The following is a 24,774-nucleotide window of genomic DNA, read 5'->3' as shown; positions in this document are numbered from 1 at the left end:
CGATTTTGGCGTAAAAAAATATTTCTTAATGTGAATGGATCAAGAAGGTGGAAATGGTGGATATCAGATACTGAAATTTGCTGGGTTTAAACATTATGCTAGTTTTATTCCATTGAGACTATTTTTACCAGTTGGGTAATTGCTATAAATCCTAATAATCAACTTAGATTTTGGATAGGAGGTCAAATAAATAGGCTATGTAAGGCTGGTCCTAGGGAATATTTCCTTGAAAACCTGAGATATGTAATCAGTGTCAAAAAATGAACTAGCTTTAGCGACCTTCATGTCATTTGCATGCTCTTATAGAGTGAATTTATTTTCATTTTATCGTTTAAAACTTTAATATGAAAACTTTTAAGCCAACTTGTATATCCTTTTATTTCTTTCAAAAAATTGATGTTTTCCAGATCTCTGGTACTTCTTGCCACTGTTGATCTAATCACAAAACCCTGGATTCTCTCTTTACATGACTTTCTCCATAATTTTTATATTGGAATTTGAATTTCTTAAAGTCTAAGCTCCGGAATCATTTTATTTTATCTTTCTCAGTTACATTATAAATTGGAATTATGGATTGTTTCCACAAACGTGGGAAGACCCATCATTTGCAAACTCTGAAGTTGAGGGGGCACTTGGAGATAACGATCCAGGTACTAGTTGATCATTCATTTCATTTTACCTCTTTACTAAGCATTCTGTTCTACCAAAAGCAAAAGAATAAAATAATTGAATTTAATTTGCCAATTTCTTCAAATTGTAGTTGATGTTGTTAAGATTGGTCAAACTCGTGGAAACATACCACAGATTATGAAGGTCAAGCCATTAGTTGCCTTGGCAATGCTTGATGAAGGGGAACTTGACTGGAAAATAGTTACAATTTCATTGGATGATCCAAGAGCTTCACTTGTTAATGATATTGATGATGTGGAAAAGCATTTGGCGGTGTGGAGAAGTGGTTTGGAAATAATCTTCTGATCCCGGTGAACATTCGTGATCCTCTTCCAGTCACCTGAAAAAGAATAAAACACTCCAGCGGGGGTGCCAGAATTAACACTCCGACGGACAAGTCAATAACCACACTCAGGAATACTTATATTCTAAGTTAAGCACTACAATTCTCACATACCTCTTTCTGGCTGATGTTCTTCTATTTATATCTTTTCTTCCATGGGCCTCGGGATTAGGTCCATTTCCAACTCATATTCGGCACATCTTATAATAGATCGACCCTCACTCGGCCCCTTGCCTAATTGGCTGTTTGGCCGAATAAGGTTGGATTTGAACATGCGAGCCAATTGCCGAGTGCTTCGAATCTCGACTCTCCGAGATTCGACTATCCGGAATCTCTACGACTCCCTCTTCTCGGCCCCCACAATTGCCCCCCAAGCACTCCACTAACGACAGTTGGTTGGAATGTTTGGTTTCGAACTCGAAGAGTCAGAGTCGAAATTCGGCGGCTGACCGTATTCCAACGCAAATGTCTGTACACACGCTTCCCAGTTATCATTTCAACTTCTCGCCTCTTCGTATGTTTCTATTTATTGCGATTTGAAATTTTGACGTCTTTTCAAATGCATACATGCTTTTAGACGTCCGTCGCTGGATTGCCTTCTGAACTACCTCTGCAACTTCATACTCTTCTCTATCTCCTTCGCCTCTTGTAAGTTATCTCCTTCTTTGCTTTGTTTTTCTTTTGGCTTATCATAATCCTATTGGCTGGGGGAATGGCGAAACATTTAAAAGATCTCCTCTCACCAGATCGAATTTCTGGCTTCCGACGCCATTTTACCGTTCCTAATGATGTTTGTCTGTCATTTGTGGCAGACGGCACCCTCGATATGGAGAGGGTTGATGAGACCACGATCGTCTTACCTCTTCTATCAATCGCAGAGGGTGGGGTCCGTTTTCCCCTTCACCATCTCCTTAGGGTCGTGCTTTGCCATTGGGGGTTAATCCCTTCCCAACCCAACGTCAACTTTTATAGGATCGTGATGGGGATTATCACACTAAATCGACACCTTAGGCTTAACCTTGGCATTCCCGCTATTCGGCGTTGCTACGCCTTGGCCAAGTCTTCTGGTCGGTACGGGCGTTATTTCCTTAGAGCCAAAGACACCGACTGTAGACGTCCCCGAACGCCCCGGGAGGATGAGTCCCGTTCTGTTCATTTGGGGTTACTACAGTTCGGACTCGACTTGTGTCACGGTTTTTGATCTAAACCAAAGAGTCCAAATCTGGCAAATCGTTTTGAGAAACAGATTTTTTAAAAAATAGTGCCAAACATGGACTGCTTTGCCAGATACAGAGTCGCCACCTAAATATTTTTAAAATGGGGAAATTTAGGAAACCCTGACTCGGTGCCGAAGGCCACATGTCCGTCATCACCAGAGTTGTCTCGGCTCGAGAGCTTGGGTACGATCGGGGAAGGTCAGCTATGAGCACCCCCTTTCGCCCGGTCCGAAGACCGGCCTCTACTAACCGTGATATCCGGTTTTGAAAACGTTATATGTTCTTATACCAATTATTAGTCTAGAATTACTATGTTATGCGCGCAGCAAACAAGTATAGACCAAATCGCCCAAATTGGAAATAAAACATTTTATGTTCTTTTGAAAATGGTTTGCTACTCGCAAGTAGGCTAAAATGCAGATTTTGCCACCCTCAAGTGGGCTTTTGGAAAAGATGGTTTTGCCACTATCTAGTGGGCTTAAAATTCACAGTTTTAACGCATTATCCCAATTTAAGCAATTTGACCTCCACCCACAGGCATTCAAGCAGTTTATCTCATGTAAGCACTTAGCCGCATGGTAAGCATACTATTATGGCAACACTCACATGCATGCTGGATGCTAAAGCAAAAATACTTACATTGTACTCCGTGCCAAAACAGTAAACTAGTTAGCAAACATGCATGTCCTAGTTCATGTTAAAAGTGGTTAATGCATCACATGCAAAATGCGATCTAGCCAGGCTCGGCTAGCCCTAAACATGGTATGTGAAAATGCACAATTATCACATATTCGGTTTAGAATTTGAAATACAAATGCGATTAGCATGATGTACCGAGCCTAATGTATGCAATACAAATGCATGGATGCACGCATGCATAGTATAAGGTATGCTAATTTCAAAAAATGCCCTAATCTACCATCATAAGCGGGTAAATAAAAGGGAAGAAAGAAATGGGGATTGGAAGACATACACACCACCCACACACACTTATTATAGATTTGCCCTCACTCGGAGGGCCCAAATAAATATTACAGTCCCAAAATAATAAACAAATAAAATTATTACAAAATTTTCGATTTAATTTAAAAGAAAAGATGGCAAAGGAAAGAAGAGGGTAGTCGCAGCCTCTGCCTCGGGGTGCGCGAATGATGCATGCTCGAATCCGTCTCGCCCGGAAAACCCATACTGTACTCCTGCCGCCTCTGTTTGTACTGCCTTGTCTTTCTGAAAATTGCCAAAGTACTGGAGCATGTTCCTTGCATCCTGCAGAGCACCACCGGCCGGACAGAATTCCCACCGGCACTTCACAATTCCCATCGGCATTTTTTGGATTCCTCGGCACTCCAGATATTGCCGGTCGGCACTAAATTCTGCCGGTCGGCAGAAACTTCCTGCAGAAGACAATTTGACAGCAAACAGAGAACAGACAGTGCATGGCATGGGGTTCTCAGGTACATGTGGGCATGGTTGTGCTTCTTATCATGTTTTGAACTCAAAGAAGTGCGACCCTCGATCTTTGAGCCATCAATGGAGCATGATGACCCAAGGGATCAAATTTGCCACTCAATGTAAGGATGCATGCAACAAGCAAAATGAGATCCGAAGCCTTATCATGTCGAAGTCAAAGGCCCCGGTGACCGAGAATCAAGGTACATTACATCACTTAGAGCATGAATGTCCCTTGACCCTCATATTTGGCTTGACACCCCAAGCCAAATGATGCAATGCATGTTATGCTCACAAGACTCAAAATACAACATGATGCTAATTATGCAAGATATGCCAAATATCATGCAACAAAACATGACAAGTATGTAATGTTAACATGCAAGATATAATTGAGATACAAACATGAACCAATTTGCCATAAAGTTAGCATGGAATAGCACATTAATGGGACAATCATGCAATCAACACGAGATAAGCATGCAAAGGGGCCTTAAAGTGATAAAGGTGCGGACCTTTATTCACCTCAAAACAGCACCAAGAGTGCTCAAAATGATGGACAAACAACTCATGCCAACATGCAAGCTAATAGACTCGAGGCTAAGGCGCCAAAAGGGCCACTTTACTTCCAACAACAAGACCAAGCTATGGCATGATTAAGACAAGTAAGGACAGATTTTTTCTATGCAAAATGGGACCCCAAAACCTCCTAGTATGGCAGCTAAAGATGACTCCCAAAAGGCATATGCACTAAGGCTCATTCCTAAGCATAAGAGGGTACACCCTCAAGGCATAAAAGAGGCCATGCATGCACACATACAAACATGATCCTTGGGCTAAAATGTGATCATAGATGATGTCAAATCATGAGGATAATCACAACCATGCATGCTAGAGGTGAACATGCTCAAAGCTTTCAAGGCCATAATACAAAGCAACCCTAACAAACATGTCAAGCATGACCAAATGGATAACCAATAGATTTTAAGCATGGAAAAATAACACTAAAAGCTTCATGGAACTAAGCCAACACACACAAGAATCATGGCCTAATCATGAGATGCGCTTTTAAGCAAAATGGAGCAATACAAAGCAAGTATTACAAGCATACAAGGAGGCACAAATCCGACCAAAAATAGAGGTTACATATGATCTAAAACACTTAAAAAACTTTTGAAATGAGGCCAAGAATCATCAAGCACACATGCTACCCTTTTGAGCCCAAAAAGCAAGTAAACAAAACCATGAAGGGAGAGGGGTGTCCCTCCCCTATGCAAGACTTCAAACCAACTTTTTTGACACTAAAAATACACTGATTTTCAAGGATCAAAGGACCAAAACACTGAAGTGAACAAAACCTTATCAAAGAGGCACCAAAATGGACCAAACAAGGCCTAGAAGGGTGAGTTTGCACTCAAACCACAAAATGACCTTAATTAAAGTGCTAGAGTAGGAAAATACAAGCCCTTTTTATGTTATACACAAGGGCTAAAACAGCAAGTAAGATAGGTAAAAAACTATTGCAAGTTTGGGGAATATAAATCAAGATGCTCACCCTTGAAGAACCTTTGAAGAACAAATGGCCTAGCCTCCTTCTTTTGATCAAAACCAGTCCAAAAACTCAAGAAACAACCTCCCAAGTCCCTCAATCTCGGAGTAAGGTGTGATGGTGTGTGTAATGGTGCAAAAGTAAGGTAAAAACCACCTTTTGAGCTAAGAAACACACACAAAGGAGGAGAGAGAGGGAGGCATAGAGATAATATGTATCTATATCTCCAAGGTCTGGTTTTTGGTTGCAAGAGTCTAACCTAGATCAAAGAGGAAGGCCCTCCTCTTATAAGGCTCCCTCTTGCAAAGCTTATACAACAAGCTTGCTCAGAGGGAGATCCGTCCATGGAGGGGGGAAGAGTTGGTGCCAGCTATCACAGCTGGCACAAAATATCTCCATAAAGTGGATGAACAGTGGTCGGCTGCCTAAAAATGCCATTTCGGCAAAAAACAGTGCCGACCGGCAACAACCTATGCCGACCGGCAATAAAATGTGCCGACCGGCAAACAAAAGTGCCGACAGCAGCAAAAGACCAGCCGGTGGCCTCTAGCCATTGCCGGTGGGGTGTGGGGATGTCTCGCAAGGCATTCCCTGCCCTTCCAAGGCAAAACACAAGTGTTCGGTGCAAGACCAGACACTAAACGGTCAAGTTCGGAGATCCTGAGGCAGGGCGCGCGAGCCGAGGCTTCCGGGAACTCCAAACGAACACAAACATGGATGATCACCGAGCGTTCAAACGGTGACATCCAAGTCTTGAGGACGGTCAAAAATGGGGTGTCTACAGTTGCCCCTCTTTGACAGAACTCGAAAGTCATAACAATGACGGGAGTGAATGTCAAAGCCTAGAGACGACCCATTTTTGACAAGGCCGAAGACTCAGACAAACATGCAAGACAAATAAGATTATGTGCCCGGAGGCAGGGGCAAAATGCAAGACAATGCACAAAGCCGGACATAACTTATGATCATGCAAAAGAAGCTGTAATGAAGCAAACATGCGACAGTTTTAAGCTAGCATACCAAACTACACTATAATGCAGAAAGGATATAAGAGAATTATGGAATTCTCAATACGTCTCACTCGGAGGATACAATACCTGTGCGGCTCGTCTGGTTACACCAGCCTCAAATGAACCGTACATACAATATCGTGCCTGAAAAGAAAACAAACTTAACAGGTACAAAATCGTTAGCAACATGCATGACAATGCAAGAATAGTGGCGTACTCGAAATGCGTGACAGCGCAAAGCAAGTGGGGAGCATAACAATGCTGTGAAGATACAATGCGGTCTACGCAGGCAACGAAATCGATCATAAGCATACGGTCTACGCAGGTAATGAAATCAACAAATTATGCGGTCTACGCAAGCAAAACATGCGGTCTACGCAAGTATTGAAATTAATATGTGGTCCACGCAATCAAAACATGCGGTCTACGCAGGTATTGAAATTAATAAAGATGCGGTCTACGCAATCAAAGCATGCGGTCTACGCAGGTAATGAGATTAATAAGCATGCGGTCTACGCAATCAAAACATGCGGTCTACGCAGGTAATGAAATTAGTAAACATGCGGTCTACGCAATCAAAACATGCGGTCTACGCAGGTAATGGAATTAAAGAAGATGCGGTCTACGCAATCGAAACATGCGGTCTACGTAGGTATTGAAATTAATAAACATGCGGTCTACGCAATCAAAACATGCGGTCTACGCAGGTAATGAAATTAATAAACATGCGGTCTACGCAATCAAAACATGCGGTCTACGCAGGTAATGGAATTAAACATGCGGTCTACGCAGGTAATGGAATTAAACATGTGGTCTACGTAATCAAAACATGCGGTCTACGCAGGTAATGGAATTAAACATGCGGTCTACACAATCAAAACATGCGGTCTACGCAGGTAATGGAATTAAACATGCGGTCTACGCAATCAAAACATGTGGTCTACGCAGGTAATGGAATTAAACATGCGGTCTACGCAATCAAAACATGCGGTCTACGCAGGTAATGGAATTAAACATGCGGTCTACGCAATCAAAACATGCGGTCTACGCAGGTAATGGAATTAAACATGCGGTCTACGCAATCAAAACATGCGGTCTACGCAGGTAATGGAATTAAACATGCGGTCTACGCAATCAAAACATGCGGTCTACGCAGGTAATGGAATTAAGCATGCGGTCTACGCAAGTAAAGAAAGGATGTACCATTACATAGCATAATTGAAATAATTCGTGGAGTTCACAAAGCATGAAAAGGATATGGGGCGGGGCATTCTTCGCACGCATCGAGGGTTGCTCGCAGAAGTTGTGGCCTGAGGTCAACTCGAAGGTTCACGTTTCAAAGGTGTGATTTCCCGTATTGTGAGGGCGTCCAACGACGTGGCTGACCCGAACAAAGATGCGGAAGGTGCGTTAACCGCAAGGGGAGTTTCACTGGTATCTATTCCGACACTTGGCTACCCTGCCATTCTACGTTTTATTTTCCTTTTTACTAGTAGTTTAAGCACATTGCACTGCCTCAGGCAGGTTTATTTTCTTTCTCAAACTTCACACACTTTGCAAAACATGTGATGGGAATGAAACAAATCATTTTATTCAAAAGATGTTGCATTTGTGGATCTTCTGTGCATCGCATCGCAGGGTATCACACCACAATGTGAACGAAATTGAACTCATTTTGGAAATTCGCCATCGTAATAATCAGGTAGTGAACCGACTTACAACTCGATAAGCAAAACAAGGACATGATGCAACCAAACAAGTGTGAATACAACTCGATAAACAAATCAAGAGCTCAAGGAGAGCGAAATACAACTCAATAAGCAAATGTTCAAAAACTCGACAAGCAGACAGGCGTGGCTCCGCAAGAGTCGATCGCCGGGGAGGGGTTGGAGGTAGTGAAGTTCCCCAATTCTTAGCATAAACAGCTCAAAAAACCAGAAGGAAGTCCACCGGCATGGTGTAGGGACCACCGGCTGCAAGGAATGGCTACCGGCCATGTGTCTGTTTTGTCGGCAAAATAAAATGGCCGGTCGGCAGAGTTTTTGGTCGGCCGGCACTAAATGAGGGGGACCACCAGAATGTTGACACCTGTCCCCCACTCAACCTTATCTCCTACAAAAGATCCCAGCCTCGTAGTTTTTCTCATTTTCACACTAATTCGCTCCAATGGAAGAGTTTCTTGCTCAAAATCTGACAGCTTGGATCGCTAGCTTGGAGGGCTCGGAAAAAGTGAATTTTCGGGGTTTCGGCATAAATGCACTATTCACTTTGGGTCGTACCCCGTTGCACCTCCCGTTTCTTCATGCCGCGGCAAGATTTTGGAATCCGGTGACACATGTCTTTAGCTTTGCTGGGCAAGAAATATGTCCTACTTTTGAAGATTTCCGAGCTTTAATGGAGTCCGAGCGCGACGAGGAGCTCCTGCCCCAACTTAATTTTGGTTATGCCCAATCCTTAGGGCGCATGTGCGGACTCAGCATGCGTGACGCTCGGTCCCTGATTTGTGACGGGATGTTGGACATTCCGAGTTTGGCTAATCGATTTTCTGATGCTGGTGATCGCAACAACCATCACTAGCAAGGCTTCCGGCGACATGCCCTCTGCTTGTGCATGCTGTCCCATTTCCTGTTCGTCTCAGGGTCTGGAGGGGCTAGTATCCGGTTGATTGAGGTTGCCCAAGGCTTGAAGGAGGGCAAGAGCTGTATTGCCATGGCTCTGGCCGAGACGCTAATGGGCTTAGACGCCTTTTATCGTCATGAGACGTCTAGATTGGCGGGGAGTCCACTACTACTACAGGTAATGTTTCACACCCAATCTCGCATTTATGTATTGCTCACATCACTCGGCCCTCGAGCTCGGTCTTTTCTCACAAAAACCCCATTCTCACTCTTCTCTCCTCGTACATCTCTCTATTCTTTAATCTCTCATTTTCCAATCCCTCCCCAGGTGTGGCTGATGGATAAACTGCAGGTTGTGGACTCCTGCCCCGCATATTCAGCTCGCGGCTACTTCTTCCGGCATCGTCTAGTCAATGCCTTGGATGAGGAATGGTGGTTCGCTTGGATGTGCCACTTGTCCGCAGACCGTATTGCTTGGCGGTGCCCTTGGCTGAACCTTCCGGCAATGAGTTACAATATGCCTCGGCAGACTGGGATTCAACTGGTTGGTCTCACTCACTGTGTATTCTATTTCCCATTTCGGATTCGACGCCAATTTGGCCATGATCAGACCTGCCCGCCAGAGGGGATAGAGTATCCTGCTGCATTCCCAGCCCGGGGCGCGCAACTTGCTTGGCAGGCCACTGCGTGGAGGATGATAGAACTCCTGGCCCCCGCTCCTACTTTCAGTTGCACTTTGTCTGACGAGTGCATAGATTGGCTCAATGAAGAAGCACAGATCGGGCCCATCTTGGCATCAGAGGCTTCGGCCAGCTCTGGGAGGGGGCGCAGGAACACCTGACTTGACTATGCCCTAGATTTATTGCTTTATTAGTACTTTCAAGTTTTCTCTTATGAATGTAATAAAAAGCAACTTCAATTGTGTGTAAGAGCAGGAGAACTCTGTTTTGAAATCAAAGAAATTGAAAGTTGTGGCACTGAAAATTTTCCACCTTGGTCCAAAAATGGTCAAAGTTGTAAAAAGATTATTTGAACAAAGTCAGCTTATATTAAAACTTTTCAAAGATATTTTTGATGTGGATCAGAACTGGACACGCCTGAGATCTGTCACTCGAGATGCACAACCCCAGATTCCTGCAACTGGAAAGTTGCCCCTAGTCTGAAGAGCGCCACAGCACTGCATAGCAACGGAAAGTTGCCCCTAGTCTGAGTGGCACCGCACCGGAGATTCCAACGAATGCTGATGAACAAAGATGACTGAGATGATCAAATGGACAAAGTTGATCGGGGCAGTGTTATAGCTGAACTTCAGGATGAAGCTGCCTACGTATCCCAAACATGGGAATCAAGCCTCACGTAGTTCCGACTGGGGTTTACTCGAGTATTTTCACTCTCCTTTTGCGCTCTAACTTTTGCCAAGGCCGCCCTTTGCGGGTTTTCAGCCTTGCGAGCTCAGTTTTTATATTTTCTAATTTTTTTGTGCTCTGACTTTTGCCTAGGTCGCCCTTCCGGGTTTTCGGCCTAGCGAGCCTCTCAAGGGTAGTATTTCTTCAACTTGTCCATGTTGATCGGTTGAGAGAATTCTAAGCCATCTAAGTCCATTAGAACCACAGCTCCGCCTGACCAGATAGCTTTGATGATGTAGGGACCAGTCCAATTGGGTCTGAACTTGCCCCTCGGGTCGTGGATGGGAGCTCGGTTGTCTTTGAGTACCAAATCCCCTTCCTTTAGATTTCTGGACTTAACCTTCTTGTTAAAAGCCCGAGCAATCCTGCGCTGATAACTCTGAACGTGATACAGTGCTTTCAACCTTCTTTCGTCAAAGAGCATAAGTTCCTCGAACCTGCTCTGCTGCCAATCTGCCTCAGCTATCTGACACTCGGCCAATACCCGTAAAGACGGAACTTCAATCTCAATAGGTAGAACAGCCTCCATTCCATAAACTAACGAATACGGAGTTGCTCCGGTAGAAGTTCTAATTGAAGTCCTATAGCCCCACAGAGCAAACGGCAACTTATCTGGCCAATCTCGATAGGTCTCCACCATTTTCCGCAGTATATGCTTGATGTTCTTGTTGGCGGCCTCAACTGCTCCATTGGTTTGCGGCCGGTACGTAGATGACTTACGAAAAGCCACGTTATACTTTTCCAACAAGTCGATCACTTCTTTCTTAAAGTGGGATCCATTATCCGAAATGATCTCGTTTGGTACCCCGTAGCGACAAATGATGTTTCTGATGAACTTGGCGACGTGTGACGCTTTCAACACCACGTATGATTGGGCCTCGACCCACTTTGTGAAATAATCTATCGCTACCAGGATATACTCATGTCTGTTCGACCCCTTCGGGGTAACAGCTCCGATCACATCAATCCCCCATACGGAAAATGGCCACGGGGACGTCATGTTGTAAAGCTTGGATGGTGGGATGTTCATACGGTTTGCGTGGATCTGGCATTTGTGGCATCGCCGAACAAAGCCGATACAATCCTCCTCCATGGTCGACCAGTAGTAACCCTGCCTGAGGATCTTTCTGGCCAGCATTACTCCATTCATGTGCGCACCACACTCCCCTCCATGAATAGCCTCCATTAGGCGCTTCAACTCTTCAGCTTCTACACAGAGCTTATGCATTCCCAGATGACCCCTTTTGTACAGCTTACCTCCGCAGATGATGAACTGAATAGCCATTCTTCTAATGGCCCTCTTATCCTTGGCGCTTGCCCCTAGTGGATACGTCTCCTTTTCCAAGAAGTTTCAAATGTCGTAATACCAGGGGTTGTCGTCTTGGGCCTCATCTATGGCGGAAATTGACTCATATGCTGGCGCAAACTTCTGATCAATGATGACTGGACGCATCCGGACTCCCGACAGGATGTCTATCATGGAAGATAGAGTTGCTAGTGAATCTGCGAACCTGTTGTTCTCTCTTACGAGGTGGGTGAAATTTAGCTTCTCAAATCGAGGAATTAACAAATCCAAGGTTTGGTGGTAGATTATCATCCTTTCCTCCTTGACCTTCCAGTCTCCTTTTGCTTGAGACACAACAAGATTCGAGTCCCCAATGACGTCCAACCGTCTTACCCCTAGTTCTAGGGCTGCTTCCAGACCAGCAATACATGCCTCATACTTTGCCTCATTGTTCGAGACTCTGAACTGGAGCTTGAATGCTAAAGGGATACGGGAATCGTCAGGCGCTATCAGCAACACCCCTATCCCATACCCATACTGGTTTGACGCTCCGTCAAAGTACATCGTCCAAGTTTCATCTTCGATGTGCAGAATGGCTTCATCTGGGAATAGGTACTCAACCGCTTCATCCCCCCCAATCGGGTGGTCGGCAAGGAACTCCGCTACCGCTCTCCCTTTCACCGACTTGCATGTTACATACTTCAAGTCAAATTCGGAAAGCAATAGCAACCAACGAGCTAGCCTACCCGTAAGTGCTGGTTTCTCGAAAAGATATTTGATGGGATCCAAACGTGAAACCAACATTACAGAGTGAGCTAACAGGTAGTGCCGCAGCTTCCTGGTAGCCCATACCAAGGCCAAGCAAGCCTTCTCGAGCGGAGTGTAGCGGGTCTCGTAATCCAGCATCTTTTTGCTCAGATAGTAGATGGCCCTTTCCACTTTGTCTTCTGACTCCTGTGCGAGCATGCAGCCCATGGTGGTCTCAGTTACCGAAAGATACAATATCAACGGTCTCCCCGGTTCTGGCGGTGACAACACAGGCGGGTTCTGTAGATACTCTTTCATCTGCTCGAAAGCTGCTTGACATCGGCCGTCCCATTGGAATTGCTTTCCTTTCTTCAGGAGACCAAAAAGTGGTTCACAAGTCAAGGTTAATTTAGAGATAAACCGTCTTATGAATTGCACTTTACCTAGAAAGCCTCGCACCTCCTTTTCATTCCTCGGTGGTGGCATTTCTAAGATGGCCTTGATTTTGGAAGGGTCGACCTCAATGCCTCTTTGTGTAATCAGAAACCCTAGCATCTTCCCTACTGTAACACCAAAAGTACACTTCTGGGGATTCAACCGCAGCCGAAACTCTCTGATCCTCTGAAAGAATTTTTGTAAGGCGGTGTAGTGCCCTCTCTTTCTTTGGACTTGACAATCATGTCGTCCACATACACCTCGACCTCTTTATGGATCATATCATGCAATATTGTAGTTGCTGCCCGTTGATAGGTAGCTCCAGCGTTTTTCAGCCCAAATGGCATCACTCTATAACAATATGTACCCCACAGGGTAGTGAATGCAGTCTTCTCCCGGTCTTCGGGTGCCATTACCATCTAATTATAGCCTGAGAAGCCATCCATAAACGAAAGCAAGGCGTGTCCTGCCGTGAAATCTATTAATTCATCAATGTGCGGCAGGGGAAAGTCGTCCTTCGGACTGGCCCTGTTCAAGTCTCTGAAGTCTACACAGACCCGAATTCTGCCGTCTTTCTTCGGCACCGGAACAATGTTGGCCAGCCAAGTCGGGTACTCAGACACCAACAGGAAGCCTGCATCAATCTGCTTGGTGACCTCTTCCTTGATCTTAATGGCCCAATCAGGGCGGATCCTTCTGAGCTTCTGTTTGACAGGTCGGCCCTCGGGATCAAGAGGGATCCGGTGCTGTACAATCTCAGGATCGATTCCAGGCATGTCTTCGTAGGACCACGCGAAAACATCTTTGAAATCTTTTAACAAAGCGACTAAGCGCTCGCGTTCCTCAGAAGACAACGTGGACCCGATCTGGACCAGCCGCGGGTCCTTCTCAGTACCAACATTCACAGTAGTGATTTCATCCATTAAAGGTTTAACAAATCTTTCCTGCTCTTGATCAATTAACTGTTCCAAAACCGGAGGAATTTCATCCTCGTCGTTTTCATCAAAATTTTGAAAATCCTGATTTAAGCAATAAATCAAAGGCACAGAAAAATACTCTGAAACCACATCCACGTCGTTCTCATTAAATACTTCCGAGCTGTCGGATTCCTCTGTTACAACAGACTCAAAAGAAAATGAAAAAGACGACCTAGACAGGACTGTGGCATCCGAGTTATCACCCCCGGGAATACCGGACTCAGACTCAGTTGAGCTGGAATCTGATTCCGACGCACAAGATTCGGTAGAATCAGATTCCGGCTCACTACCTGACCCGGTGCCGCTTGATAAAAAGCCTTCTTCATATTGCCAGATGAGAGAAGGTGCGATGGACGCATCCAAAATAGCTGATGGTAGGCTCGCAGCCGCTTCATTCCCAATCACACATACCGAGGAGCTATCCCCCAAGCACTTCTGTTCAATCGGAGGATCTGAAAGCAGACACGCCAGCGCTGCCCCCATTTCGTTTTCAACGTCCTCAGACTGCACTTCCTTACTTTGCTCAGCCTCAGCCGATAGTTCTGCCTGCCCTTCGGCGATGTCATCCTCAGGTAACTATAAATCAAAGAAAATCTCAAATCCCGGCACGCGCTTCTTCTCCGCGTTGAGCCACGGCTCCGGGAAACCACAGAACGGAAAGTCCTCCCCCTCCCAGACGAAGCGTCCGTTTAGGGTACCCCGAATGGGCTGGTGCATTAAGTCAAAGGGTTTCCCCATCTGTTTTGCCCTGGCCCTTCTGGCCATTTCCTTTCCTTTCCTTGTCCAATCCTCTTTGGTGGGTAGGTAGCCCAAACCAAAGGTATGGGGGTTGTGTGGTACTTCGGCCGATGCTGCGGCACCTTTCCTGCCGCTCTTGCCTAATCCCATCCCGGGGATGTGCTGGAGTTTGTTCATGAGATAGACTGCTTGGGCACTGACATACACCCCTTCGTTAGCTTCCATGATGTTCTGTACGACCCGAGCCTCGGCCAAGGTAAAACCTGATATGAACACATCTTCTATACCGTGCTCAATTTCTAGAACAGGCGTAGATACCTCTGGTGGTGGATGAATTGATGAGTTTCCAAAAACAATGGCTACTCCCTTCCCATAGGGGTATTTCACCACTTGATGTAGGGTAGAGGAGACCACCTTTACCTGATGCAGCCACGGCCGCCCCAAAAGCAAGTTGAACGTTGCAGGAACCTCCAAGACATGGAAATCTATCTCGTGCTGTCCTGGCCCAACCTTTGTTTGAATCTTAACTGTCCCCATCACTTCCCGGCTTGTGTTGTCATACGCCCGAATCACCTGGGTCGTTGGCACAAAATCCGCGACTTTCAAACCAATCGCATAAGCTGTCCTTGCCGGGCAGACGTTGATGGCGGACCCCGTGTCGACAAGTACCACAGGTATCCATTTATCTCTACACTCGACAGAGATTATGGTTCGCACCCTCGGGTGGCAGTTCTTTGTCAGAAAAACTCAATGCTGGGGAACTTCCTCCCGAAAAGACTAAGCCCACCAGTTGTTCGGGCGTGGTATCTATGGAAAGTTTGGCCTTATCCATGGCTGAAAGGACAGCCTGCCTATGTACTCGAGAAGCCATAAGCAGTCCCCAGATGGAGACGTCTGCTTGTATCTTTTTCAATTGTCTCAATACGGCCTCGTCTTCGAGTTGTTTCTCCTTTTGTTTCTCTGTTTCATTATCTTTTCCAGACGCCTCTGGTTGATCTAGGTGTGGAGGCTTGAAATACCGTCCACTCCTAGTCATGTGATCGACTTCGCCGATATACCAGGTATCATCTGGTTGGTTACCTTTCCAATCCTCGTCCGTGTGGGCAAGACATAGATCGTCGTCTTCCCACCACATACCATCTGCAGCTGACAAGCATCTGTCTGGTTCTGGCACAACTGTCCCGGTACTCGCAGTACCTTTTATCGCTATGCTCGCAGCATTCTCCATTTCCGTACTTGTGGCGGTTTCGACCCCCACGTGGCCTTTTGCTTTCCTAATCCTCTCAGAATCCTCGAATCTCTCTTGTTCTGACTGTGTCAATGCAGTAGATTGCTCACTGATCCCTGTACTTAAAATGCTCCATTCCCGAGCGAAACTCTCGACACCGGCGCTCTCCGGCGATGTATTCTGTTCTTCGACACTCCCGGCCGTTGTGGACATTCCCGCCCATGCCGGGCCTTGTTCTGACTGGAACTCCCCTATTACATCTGGCTGATCGTCTAACCATCCCGTGGCCTCCGCTGATTCTTTATTATCGTACCAGTTGATGGCTGAATATTCTAGATCTTGGTTATCGCAAAATTGGAACTTGGCAAGATCCTCTTCCACGGTTGCCAAATCATCCGTTTCCTGTCTTGGACTATTCCCTCGGATTACACACAGCTCTCCCCCGACTGGAAATTCGACATTTGGTCTATTCTGGCCCACTGGTGAAATGTAGCCACTCGGACTGTAAGCATTCCCAACATCATTCTCAGGCTCCACAGACTCTGGTTTGACAACCTCTTTCCTGTTCTCGATGGTCACCACCACTGGCTTGGGTTGGGTTATAGAGACGTCCATCATGCACAAATCGGTGCAATCAGGGAGGAAAACTTTCGGTTTAGGCAAGTAGGAGGGTGCGATATAGATACTAGGATCGTAGGGTGCGACCCCAGTGTAGATGAAGTTGATTCTTTTGGGTGGTGGAACTTGGTTATGTGTGGGGAGAGGATTTGTAGTAACATTGGGTTTCTCAGGGGGTAGAATCACCCCATTATCAATGAGATCTTGAATCTCATGACGTAAACGAAAGCATAGGTCGGTGTCGTGACCGTGCTGCTGGTGGAACGCACAATACTTGGCTGGATTGTGGGTGGCGGGTAGTCTTTCAGGTAAGGGCCGCGGCTCTAGGGGCTTCAGATGCCCTTTTCTGATCAAAACCCCCAAAGCTTTGGACAGGGGCATATAAAGTGGAGCGAAGGTTCTGGTGTTTCTGGGAGGGTATTTGGTTGTTTGTGAGTTGCTTCCGGACGCACCGGAGAATGGTGTTGCTGCCGTATTTCTTGGGGAAGGGTTAGTGGTGACCATACTCACTTCGGAGGTCCTAGCAGTCGTAGCGCCGCTCGGGCCTGCATTAGTATTACGATTGAAATTTCTGCGGGGTTGCTCCCGGTCATTATCAATCCACCCTTGTCTTAGGGCATCCTCGATCTGTACCCCCATTTCATGCAGATCAGCAAAGGTAGGGAAGGGGACTACGATCATCTTTTGCATTAGCTTCGGCTGGAGATTGCGCACAATCATCCGAATCTGGTCTTTGTCCGTGGGTCTTAAGGTCATCATCGAAGCCTTAGCCCGCCATCTAGTTACAAATTCTGAGAAACTCTCCTTGGATTCTTTCCTCGTTGTCTCGAGATCCCGGGTCGTGATCTCGATTTGTGTGTTATACGAGTACTGCAGGATGAAGGCCTCGGCCATCTCGTCCCAATTTCTCTTGACGTCATCCTCTAACTTGGCATACCATGCGGCCGCCACACCCGACAAGGTCCGGCCGAATAAAGATAGCTTCTGCAATCTAGTGAGGCCCATTGGCCTTAGGACGTCTGAGAATAGTCGCAGGCGTACCATGGGATCCTCAGATCCGTCAAAACGAACAATTTGTGGCATCTTAAACCGATCTACCAGCGTCACAGCTGTGTCGATGTATCCGTCTCCAATGTCGGGAATGGACTTCGTACCTTGAGATTTCTTGAATAGCTTTTCAAGCTTGTGCATTTTTAACGTCATGGGGTCTACCTCGGACTCAAAGGGAGAATCCGACAGATTGATGGGGGTGGGTGCCTTGGATTGTTGAGGTGGAATTGGGAGGGGAGCTGGCCCTGTTGGGATGTCTGTATCCTCTTGGACGTTCCGGGCGATTGGTGTCTCTTCGGGTATTGGAACCCTTAATGAAGGAGGGATTTGCTGCGAAGGTGATGCCCCAGTTTGCTGTTGCAATCTCCCAATTAAATCCGCTTGCTCACTCATGACTGTAGCTTGTTGTCTGGCGAATTCTTCCTGTCGGACAGCATCTTGCTGCATCATTTTCATGCTTTCTTGAAGTTGGCGCACCATCTCCTCTAAGCTAGCCATACTATTCTGCTCTGGTTGAGTTACTGGTATGCGTTCCCTCTCTGTGGGTGAAACAGGATCCTGATCCCTACTGTACACAGGTGGGGTAGATGAAGCCCTCTGTACTGACTGTTGGACCGATGTCCTCTGCCTAGTTGCCTTCCGTTTAGTAACCGGTGGTAGAGAATGGTACACCGTTTGTCCTTCTATCAGATCCTCAGATCGATGGAGCCGACGACCTCTGATCCAGAGTGCTTGGGGAATGTCTACTGGGTTGGACGCAATGATGCTAAACTACCCTAGCAAAAAGATAAATAAAGCAACAAATAAACCAACAACCGGACAGCACAACAGTATAAAATAAACATATAATACACAGTTGGATATTCAATACAAAGCCGGTGAGCCGAACACACTGTTCCTCGATATTGATCACTGTTTCCCCAAAAACAAGCTCTGTTCCCAACACCAAACCCTGATACCCGCAGATAACTGATTCTCTTAAAACTGATACTGATGCCCTCAGGCCTGATGCCCAGACTTGCAAACTGGTATGTACATTTCCCTGTAGAAATACATTCTAAAAGCACATAGCAAGTAAAGAGAGCCAAAACACCCTTATATTGGGGTAGGGTTTCCCTGCCCTATTTTGTCAGGAGCTAGGGTTTCACTACGCACGCAGCGGTTTCAAACAACTTAGCATCGGGTAAGCAACCTGTCCTAGTTTGGGATGGTCACTATGGATTCCGAATATGCACTAGGTCGAATGGTCAAAAAGGGTGCCCCGGTAAACCGGGGTTTGTGTTCCCATGCTGTCAGAGCCCATAGCCGGTCAGCCTTATGGACATGTCTTGACAAGACAACCCTCCGGCAAACCGTTCAGGAATGGCAGATGGCAAACACTGTGTTCCTAGGCGCACCAATGCACATGCAATGCAAAGAAACACATAAATGAAATCAAAACAGGATATCACGAGTTTGAGTCAAGCTCTCTAAAACTCCCCAGCAGAGTCGCCAGAAACTGTAGACGTCCCCGAACGCCCCCGGAGGATGAGTCCCGTTCTGTTCATTTGGGGTTACTACAGTTCAGACTCGACTTGTGTCACGGTTTTTTATCTAAACCAAAGAGTCCAAATCTGGCAAATCGTTTTGAGAAACAGATTTTTGAAAAAGTAGTGCCAAACATGGACTGCTTTGCCAGATACAGAGTCGCCACCTAAATATTTTTTAAATGGGGAAATTTAGGAAACCCTGACTCGGTGCCGAAGGCCACATGTCCGTCATCACCGAAGTTGTCTCGGCTCGGGAGCTTGGGTACGATCGGGGAAGGTCAGCTATGAGCACCCCCTTTCGCCCGGTCCGAAGACCGGCCTCTACTAACCGTGATATCCGGTTTTGAAAACGTTATATGTTCTTATACCAATTATTAGTCTAGAATTACTATGTTATGCGCGCAGCAAACAAGTATAGACCAAATCGCCCAAATTGGAAATAAAACATTTTATGTTCTTTTGAAAATGGTTTGCTACTCGCAAGTAGGCTAAAATGCAAATTTTTCCACCCTCAAGTGGGCTTTTGGAAAAGATGGTTTTGCCGCTATCTAGTGGGCTTAAAATTCACAGTTTTAACGCATTATCCCAATTTAAGCAATTTGACCTCCACCCACAGGCATTCAAGCAGTTTATCTCATGTAAGCACTTAGCCGCATGGTAAGCATACTATTATGGCAACACTCACATGCATGCTGGATGCTAAAGCAAAAATACTTACATTGTACTCCGTGCCAAAATAGTAAACTAGTTAGCAAACATGCATGTCCTAGTTCATGTTAAAAGTGGTTAATGCATCACATGCAAAATGCGATCTAGGCAGGCTCGGCTAGCCCTAAACATGGTATGTGAAAATGTAAATTATCACATATTCGGTTTAGAATTTGAAATACAAATGCGATTAGCATGATGTACTGAGCCTAATGTATGCAATACAAATGCATGGATGCACGCATGCATAGCATAAGGTATGCTAATTTCAAAAAATGCCCTAATCTACCATCATAAGCGGGTAAATAAAAGGGAAGAAAGAAATGGGGATTGGAAGACATACACACCACCCACACACACTTATTACAGATTTGCCCTCACTCGGAGGGCCCAAATAAATATTACAGTCCCAAAATAATAAACAAATAAAATTATTACAAAATTTCCGATTTAATTTAAAAGAAAAGATGGCAAAGGAAAGAAGAGGGTAGCCGCAGCCTCTGCCTCGGGGTGCGCGAATGATGCATGCTCGAATCCGTCTCGCCCGGAAAACCCATACTGTACTCCTGCCGCCTCTGTTTGTACTGCCTTGTCTTTCTGAAAATTGCCAAAGTACTGGAGCATGTTCCTTGCATCCTGCAGAGCACCACCGGCCGGACAGAATTCCTACCGGCACTTCACAATTCCCATCGGCATTTGTTGGATTCCTCGGCACTCCAGATATTGCCGGTCGGCACTAAATTCTGCCGGTCGGCAGAAACTTCCTGCAGATGACAATTTGACAGCAAACAGAGAACAGACAGTGCATGGCATGGGGTTCTCAGGTACATGTGGGCATGGTTGTGCTTCTTATCATGTTTTGAACTCAAAGAAGTGCGACCCTCGATCTTTGAGCCATCAATGGAGCATGATGACCCAAGGGATGAAATTTGCCACTCAATGTAAGGATGCATGCAACAAGCAAAATGAGATCCGAAGCCTTATCATGTCGAAGTCAAAGGCCCCGGTGACCGAGAATCAAGGTACATTACATCACTTAGAGCATGAATGTCCCTTGACCCTCATATTTGGCTTGACACCCCAAGCCAAATGATGCAATGCATGTTATGCTCACAAGACTTAAAATACAACATGATGCTAATTATGCAAGATATGCCAAATATCATGCAACAAAACATGACAAGTATGTAATGTTAACATGCAAGATATAATTGAGATACAAACATGAACCAATTTGCCATAAAGTTAGCATGGAATAGCACATTAATGGGACAATCATGCAATCAACATGAGATAAGCATGCAAAGGGGCCTTAAAGTGATAAAGGTGCGGACCTTTATTCACCTCAAAACAGCACCAAGAGTGCTCAAAATGTTGGACAAACAACTCATGCCAACATGCAAGCTAATAGACCCGAGGCTAAGGCGCCAAAAGGGCCATTTTAATTCCAACAACAAGACCAAGCTATGGCATGATTAAGAGAAGTAAGGACAGATTTTTTTTATGCAAAATGGGACCCCAAAACCTCCTAGTATGGCAGCTAAAGATGACTCCCAAAAGGCATATGCACTAAGGCTCATTCCTAAGCATAAGAGGGTACACCCTCAAGGCATAAAAGAGGCCATGCATGCACACATACAAACATGATCCTTGGGCTAAAATGTGATCCTAGATGATGTCAAATCATTAGGATAATCACAACCATGCATGCTAGAGGTCAACATGCTCAAAGCTTTCAAGGCCATAATACAAAGCAACCCTAACAAACATGTCAAGCATGACCAAATGGATAACCAACAGATTTTAAGCATGGAAAAACAACACTAAAAGCTTCATGGAACTAAGCCAACACACACAAGAATCATGGCCTAATCATGAGATGCGCTTTTAAGCAAAATGGAGCAATACAAAGCAAGTATTACAAGCATACAAGGAGGCACAAATCCGACCAAAAACAGAGGTTACATATGATCTAAAACACTTAAAAAACCTCTGAAATGAGGCCAAGAATCATCAAGCACACATGCTACCCTTTTGAGCCCAAAAAGCAAGGAAACAAAACCATGAAGGGAGAGGGGTGTCCCTCCCCTATGCAAGACTTCAAACCAACTTTTTTGACACTAAAAATACACTGATTTTCAAGGATCAAAGGACCAAAACACTGAAGTGAACAAAACCTTATCAAAGAGGCACCAAAATGGACCAAACAAGGCCTAGAAGGGTGAGTTTGCACTCAAACCATAAAATGACCTTAATGAAAGTGCTAGAGCAGGAAAATACAAGCCCTTTTTATGTTATACACAAGGGCTAAAACAGAAAGTAAGATAGGTAAAAAACTATTGCAAGTTTGGGGAATATAAATCAAGATGCTCACCCTTGAAGAACCTTTGAAGAACAAATGGCCTAGCCTCCTTCTTTTGATCAAAACCAGTCCAAAAACTCAAGAAACAACCTCCCAAGTCCCTCAATCTCGGATTAAGGTGTGATGGTGTGTGTAATGGTGCAAAAGTAAGGTAAAAACCACCTTTTGAGCTAAGAAACACACACAAAGGAGGAGAGAGAGGGAGGTATAGAGATAATATGTATCTATATCTCCAAGGTCTGGTTTTTGGTTGCAAGAGTCTAACCTAGATCAAAGAGGAAGGCCCTCCTCTTATAAGGCTCCCTCTTGCAAAGCTTATACAACAAGCTTGCTTAGAGGGACATCCCTCCATAAGAGTTGGTGCCAGCTATCACAGCTGGCACAAAATATCTCCATAAAGTGGATAAACAGTGGTCGGCTGCCCAAAAATGCCATTTCGGCAAAAAACAGTGCCGACCGGCAACAACCTATGCCGACCGGCAATAAAATGTGCCGACCGGCAAACAAAAGTGCCGACAGCAGCAAAAGACCAGCCGGTGGCCTCTAGCCATTGCCGGTGGGGTGTGGGGATGTCTCACAAGACATTCCCTGCCCTTCCAAGGCAAAACACAAGTGTTCGGTGCAAGACCAGACACTAAACGGTCAAGTTCGGAGATCCTGAGGCAGGGCGCGCGAGCCGAGGCTTCCGGGAACTCCAAACGAACACAAACATGGATGATCACCGAGTGTTCAAACGGTGACGTCCACATCTTGAGGACAGTAAAAAATGGGGTGTCTACACCGACCATCAACTAGTGACTATGCTTTCCAGCTCTAGGAAGCGAGTCGATGATGTTATGGTCGTCGTCCAAGGAAAGTGGGAATTCGGCGAAGGCGAGGATCGCCTTGATTGTATTCCTAGACGGAGGGGCAAACCAGGTGGTCGAGTATCTTCTTTTATTTATTTACTTGTTATATTTATAAAACTTTATTTTCGAGACCTCATGATTTTACTTTTTGCAGGAAACGATTTGAAGAAAGTCTTGATCTCAACCGACGACGACGTCCTTTTGGAAATCAAGACTGCGCTCAAGTATTTTGGCCAACCGAGTCTTCAGAAGTAGGGGAGGGCGACCCACGTTCTGCTTCGCTACGAGCCGACTTATACGACCTTTTCGGCGACGGAAAACATCCAAATTTCAAAGGGTGAGGAGTCTCTTATCGCCCTTATCTTGACTGATTTTAGAAATTTGAGGCAAGTCAATTGCGAGGGATCATATTCGAAGCGACCGAAAGTAGCTGTGGCTGCCGAGTCAGACTAATCCGAAACTGAGGTTGACGAGGCTTTGAAGTTAGCATTTGAAGAAGCCGGCCACAATTCGGCTGATCCTCGGTCCCTTTCAGGTCGGGAGGACCGTCCGCTTGACGATATTTTTCACGGTCTAGAGGACCTTCCCGGCGCGTTCCCAGAAGATATGGCTGGGTTGAGCCTCACTAAACTTGCCAAGAAGGCAAACGCGGAAAGGATGGTCGCGCGGCGAAGGACGGAGGAGATTCGGGCTGCCGAATCTCAGTCTCAGACCTCCTTGCCTGTTATTGAGGGGACGTCAAAGAACGGAAGTACCGAGGCAGATCTTTTTGTGCAAGCAAGTGTGGAAACTAAGCAAAGGGTAGAGAAACACCCTGCCGATGTCAAGGCCGGCTCAGAAGAACGTGCCAACAAACGACCTCATTTAGAGGAGTCGGATGTGATCGTACCTTTTGTTATCCAGCCCAAGATAAAGAATATGCCGATCTCCTCTGATGCTTCGGTGATCAAAGATCCAGCGGTTGCACTCAGCTTGGCGACGTCCGTTTCACTGCTTGCTAACAAGGCGGCTTTTTGGGCAGAGCTGGATCTGGTTGCAATTGGGTTGGCCGTGCAATTGGTTCTTTTGGTATATATCTGCACTTTGTCTTTTCTCTTTACGCAAATATTATTTTCTTCTTATCTTCCTGTTTTGCAGGCCGTCGGAAAAATAGCCGACATGGGTCGTCGCTATCACAATGTCATCGAGCTAATTGGTCGTTTACAAGCGGAGGTTGAGGGCCACAGGAGTAGAGCACAGATGGAGGGCGCCCGTGCTGAGGCCGAGATGGAGAGAACCTGCAATGCTGAAGAATTGAGATCAGTAGCCGAGAAAATGGCGGATGCGAGCGACGACGCGCTTAAATTGTCCTAGGAGGCGATCTCTAAATTGGAGGCTGGGTTGGAAGAGATGAAGGCGGCGAAGGAAACGGCCGACCTGAAGGCGTCCAGCGCATTCGATGCTGGGAAAAAATCTTCTTTTGATGACTATGTAGACGACGTCCCCAAATTTGAGAATCGGGGATTTAAACACGGCTGGCTCAAAGCCCTTGCTACTGTTGATGTGACATTGGCTACGCCAATTCCATATGAGCAAGTGGATGTTGAGCCACTGGAGTCCGACTCCGAGGACTAATTTGAGCGGCTCTTGTTCTTTGTTTTAGGATTTGCATGTAATTTTCAGCTTTTTACAGCTTTTTGTCTAGTAATTTTCATATGTAAAGTGGTTACAATTTGTGCCCAATTTACTTATTGAAAATTCATTTTGTACTTTGTTGTTACTAATAAACGGAATTGTTTGGTTGATGTTTTGAATAAAACGTTTTGTATACTTGCCGACTAGATGATAGGCCGTTTAGATAGTTAGGCCATTTAAAAAGCCAAAAATCAATACATGAAGTGGCTATGGCACACTTTAATCGGCATGGGGCCAAGATGCTCGGCCGGTTAGATTAATAAATCTACCCTTGCCCCAGCCAGTGCATGGATATCAAGGCATTCGCCCATAAT

At 45.7% G+C, this 24,774-nt stretch overlaps 1 protein-coding gene and 1 pseudogene across 1 annotated transcript in view; one reads left to right on the top strand and one right to left on the bottom strand.

The window, feature by feature from the left end:
* Window positions 1–24,774, bottom strand: part of LOC114268277 (cytochrome P450 81Q32 pseudogene) — a 61,491-nt pseudogene that overhangs the window by 22,704 nt on the left and 14,013 nt on the right.
* LOC145790852 (soluble inorganic pyrophosphatase 6, chloroplastic-like) overlaps window positions 35–24,774 on the top strand; it is a 33,844-nt gene continuing 9,104 nt past the window's right edge. Inside the window, exons 1-3 of the mRNA XM_082869750.1 lie at window positions 35–135; window positions 550–650; window positions 761–942. Of these exons, the coding sequence (XP_082725876.1) occupies window positions 35–135; window positions 550–650; window positions 761–942 (384 nt within the window). The remainder of the gene's footprint in view (window positions 136–549; window positions 651–760; window positions 943–24,774) is intronic.

This window comes from Camellia sinensis, chromosome 1 (genome assembly GCF_055761805.1).
Source record: "Camellia sinensis isolate YWXY chromosome 1, ASM5576180v1, whole genome shotgun sequence".
NCBI classification, from domain to species: Eukaryota; Viridiplantae; Streptophyta; class Magnoliopsida; order Ericales; family Theaceae; genus Camellia; species Camellia sinensis.
The sequence above is the reverse complement of the archived record's forward strand: the minus strand, read 5'-3'. Positions and strand labels throughout refer to the sequence as shown.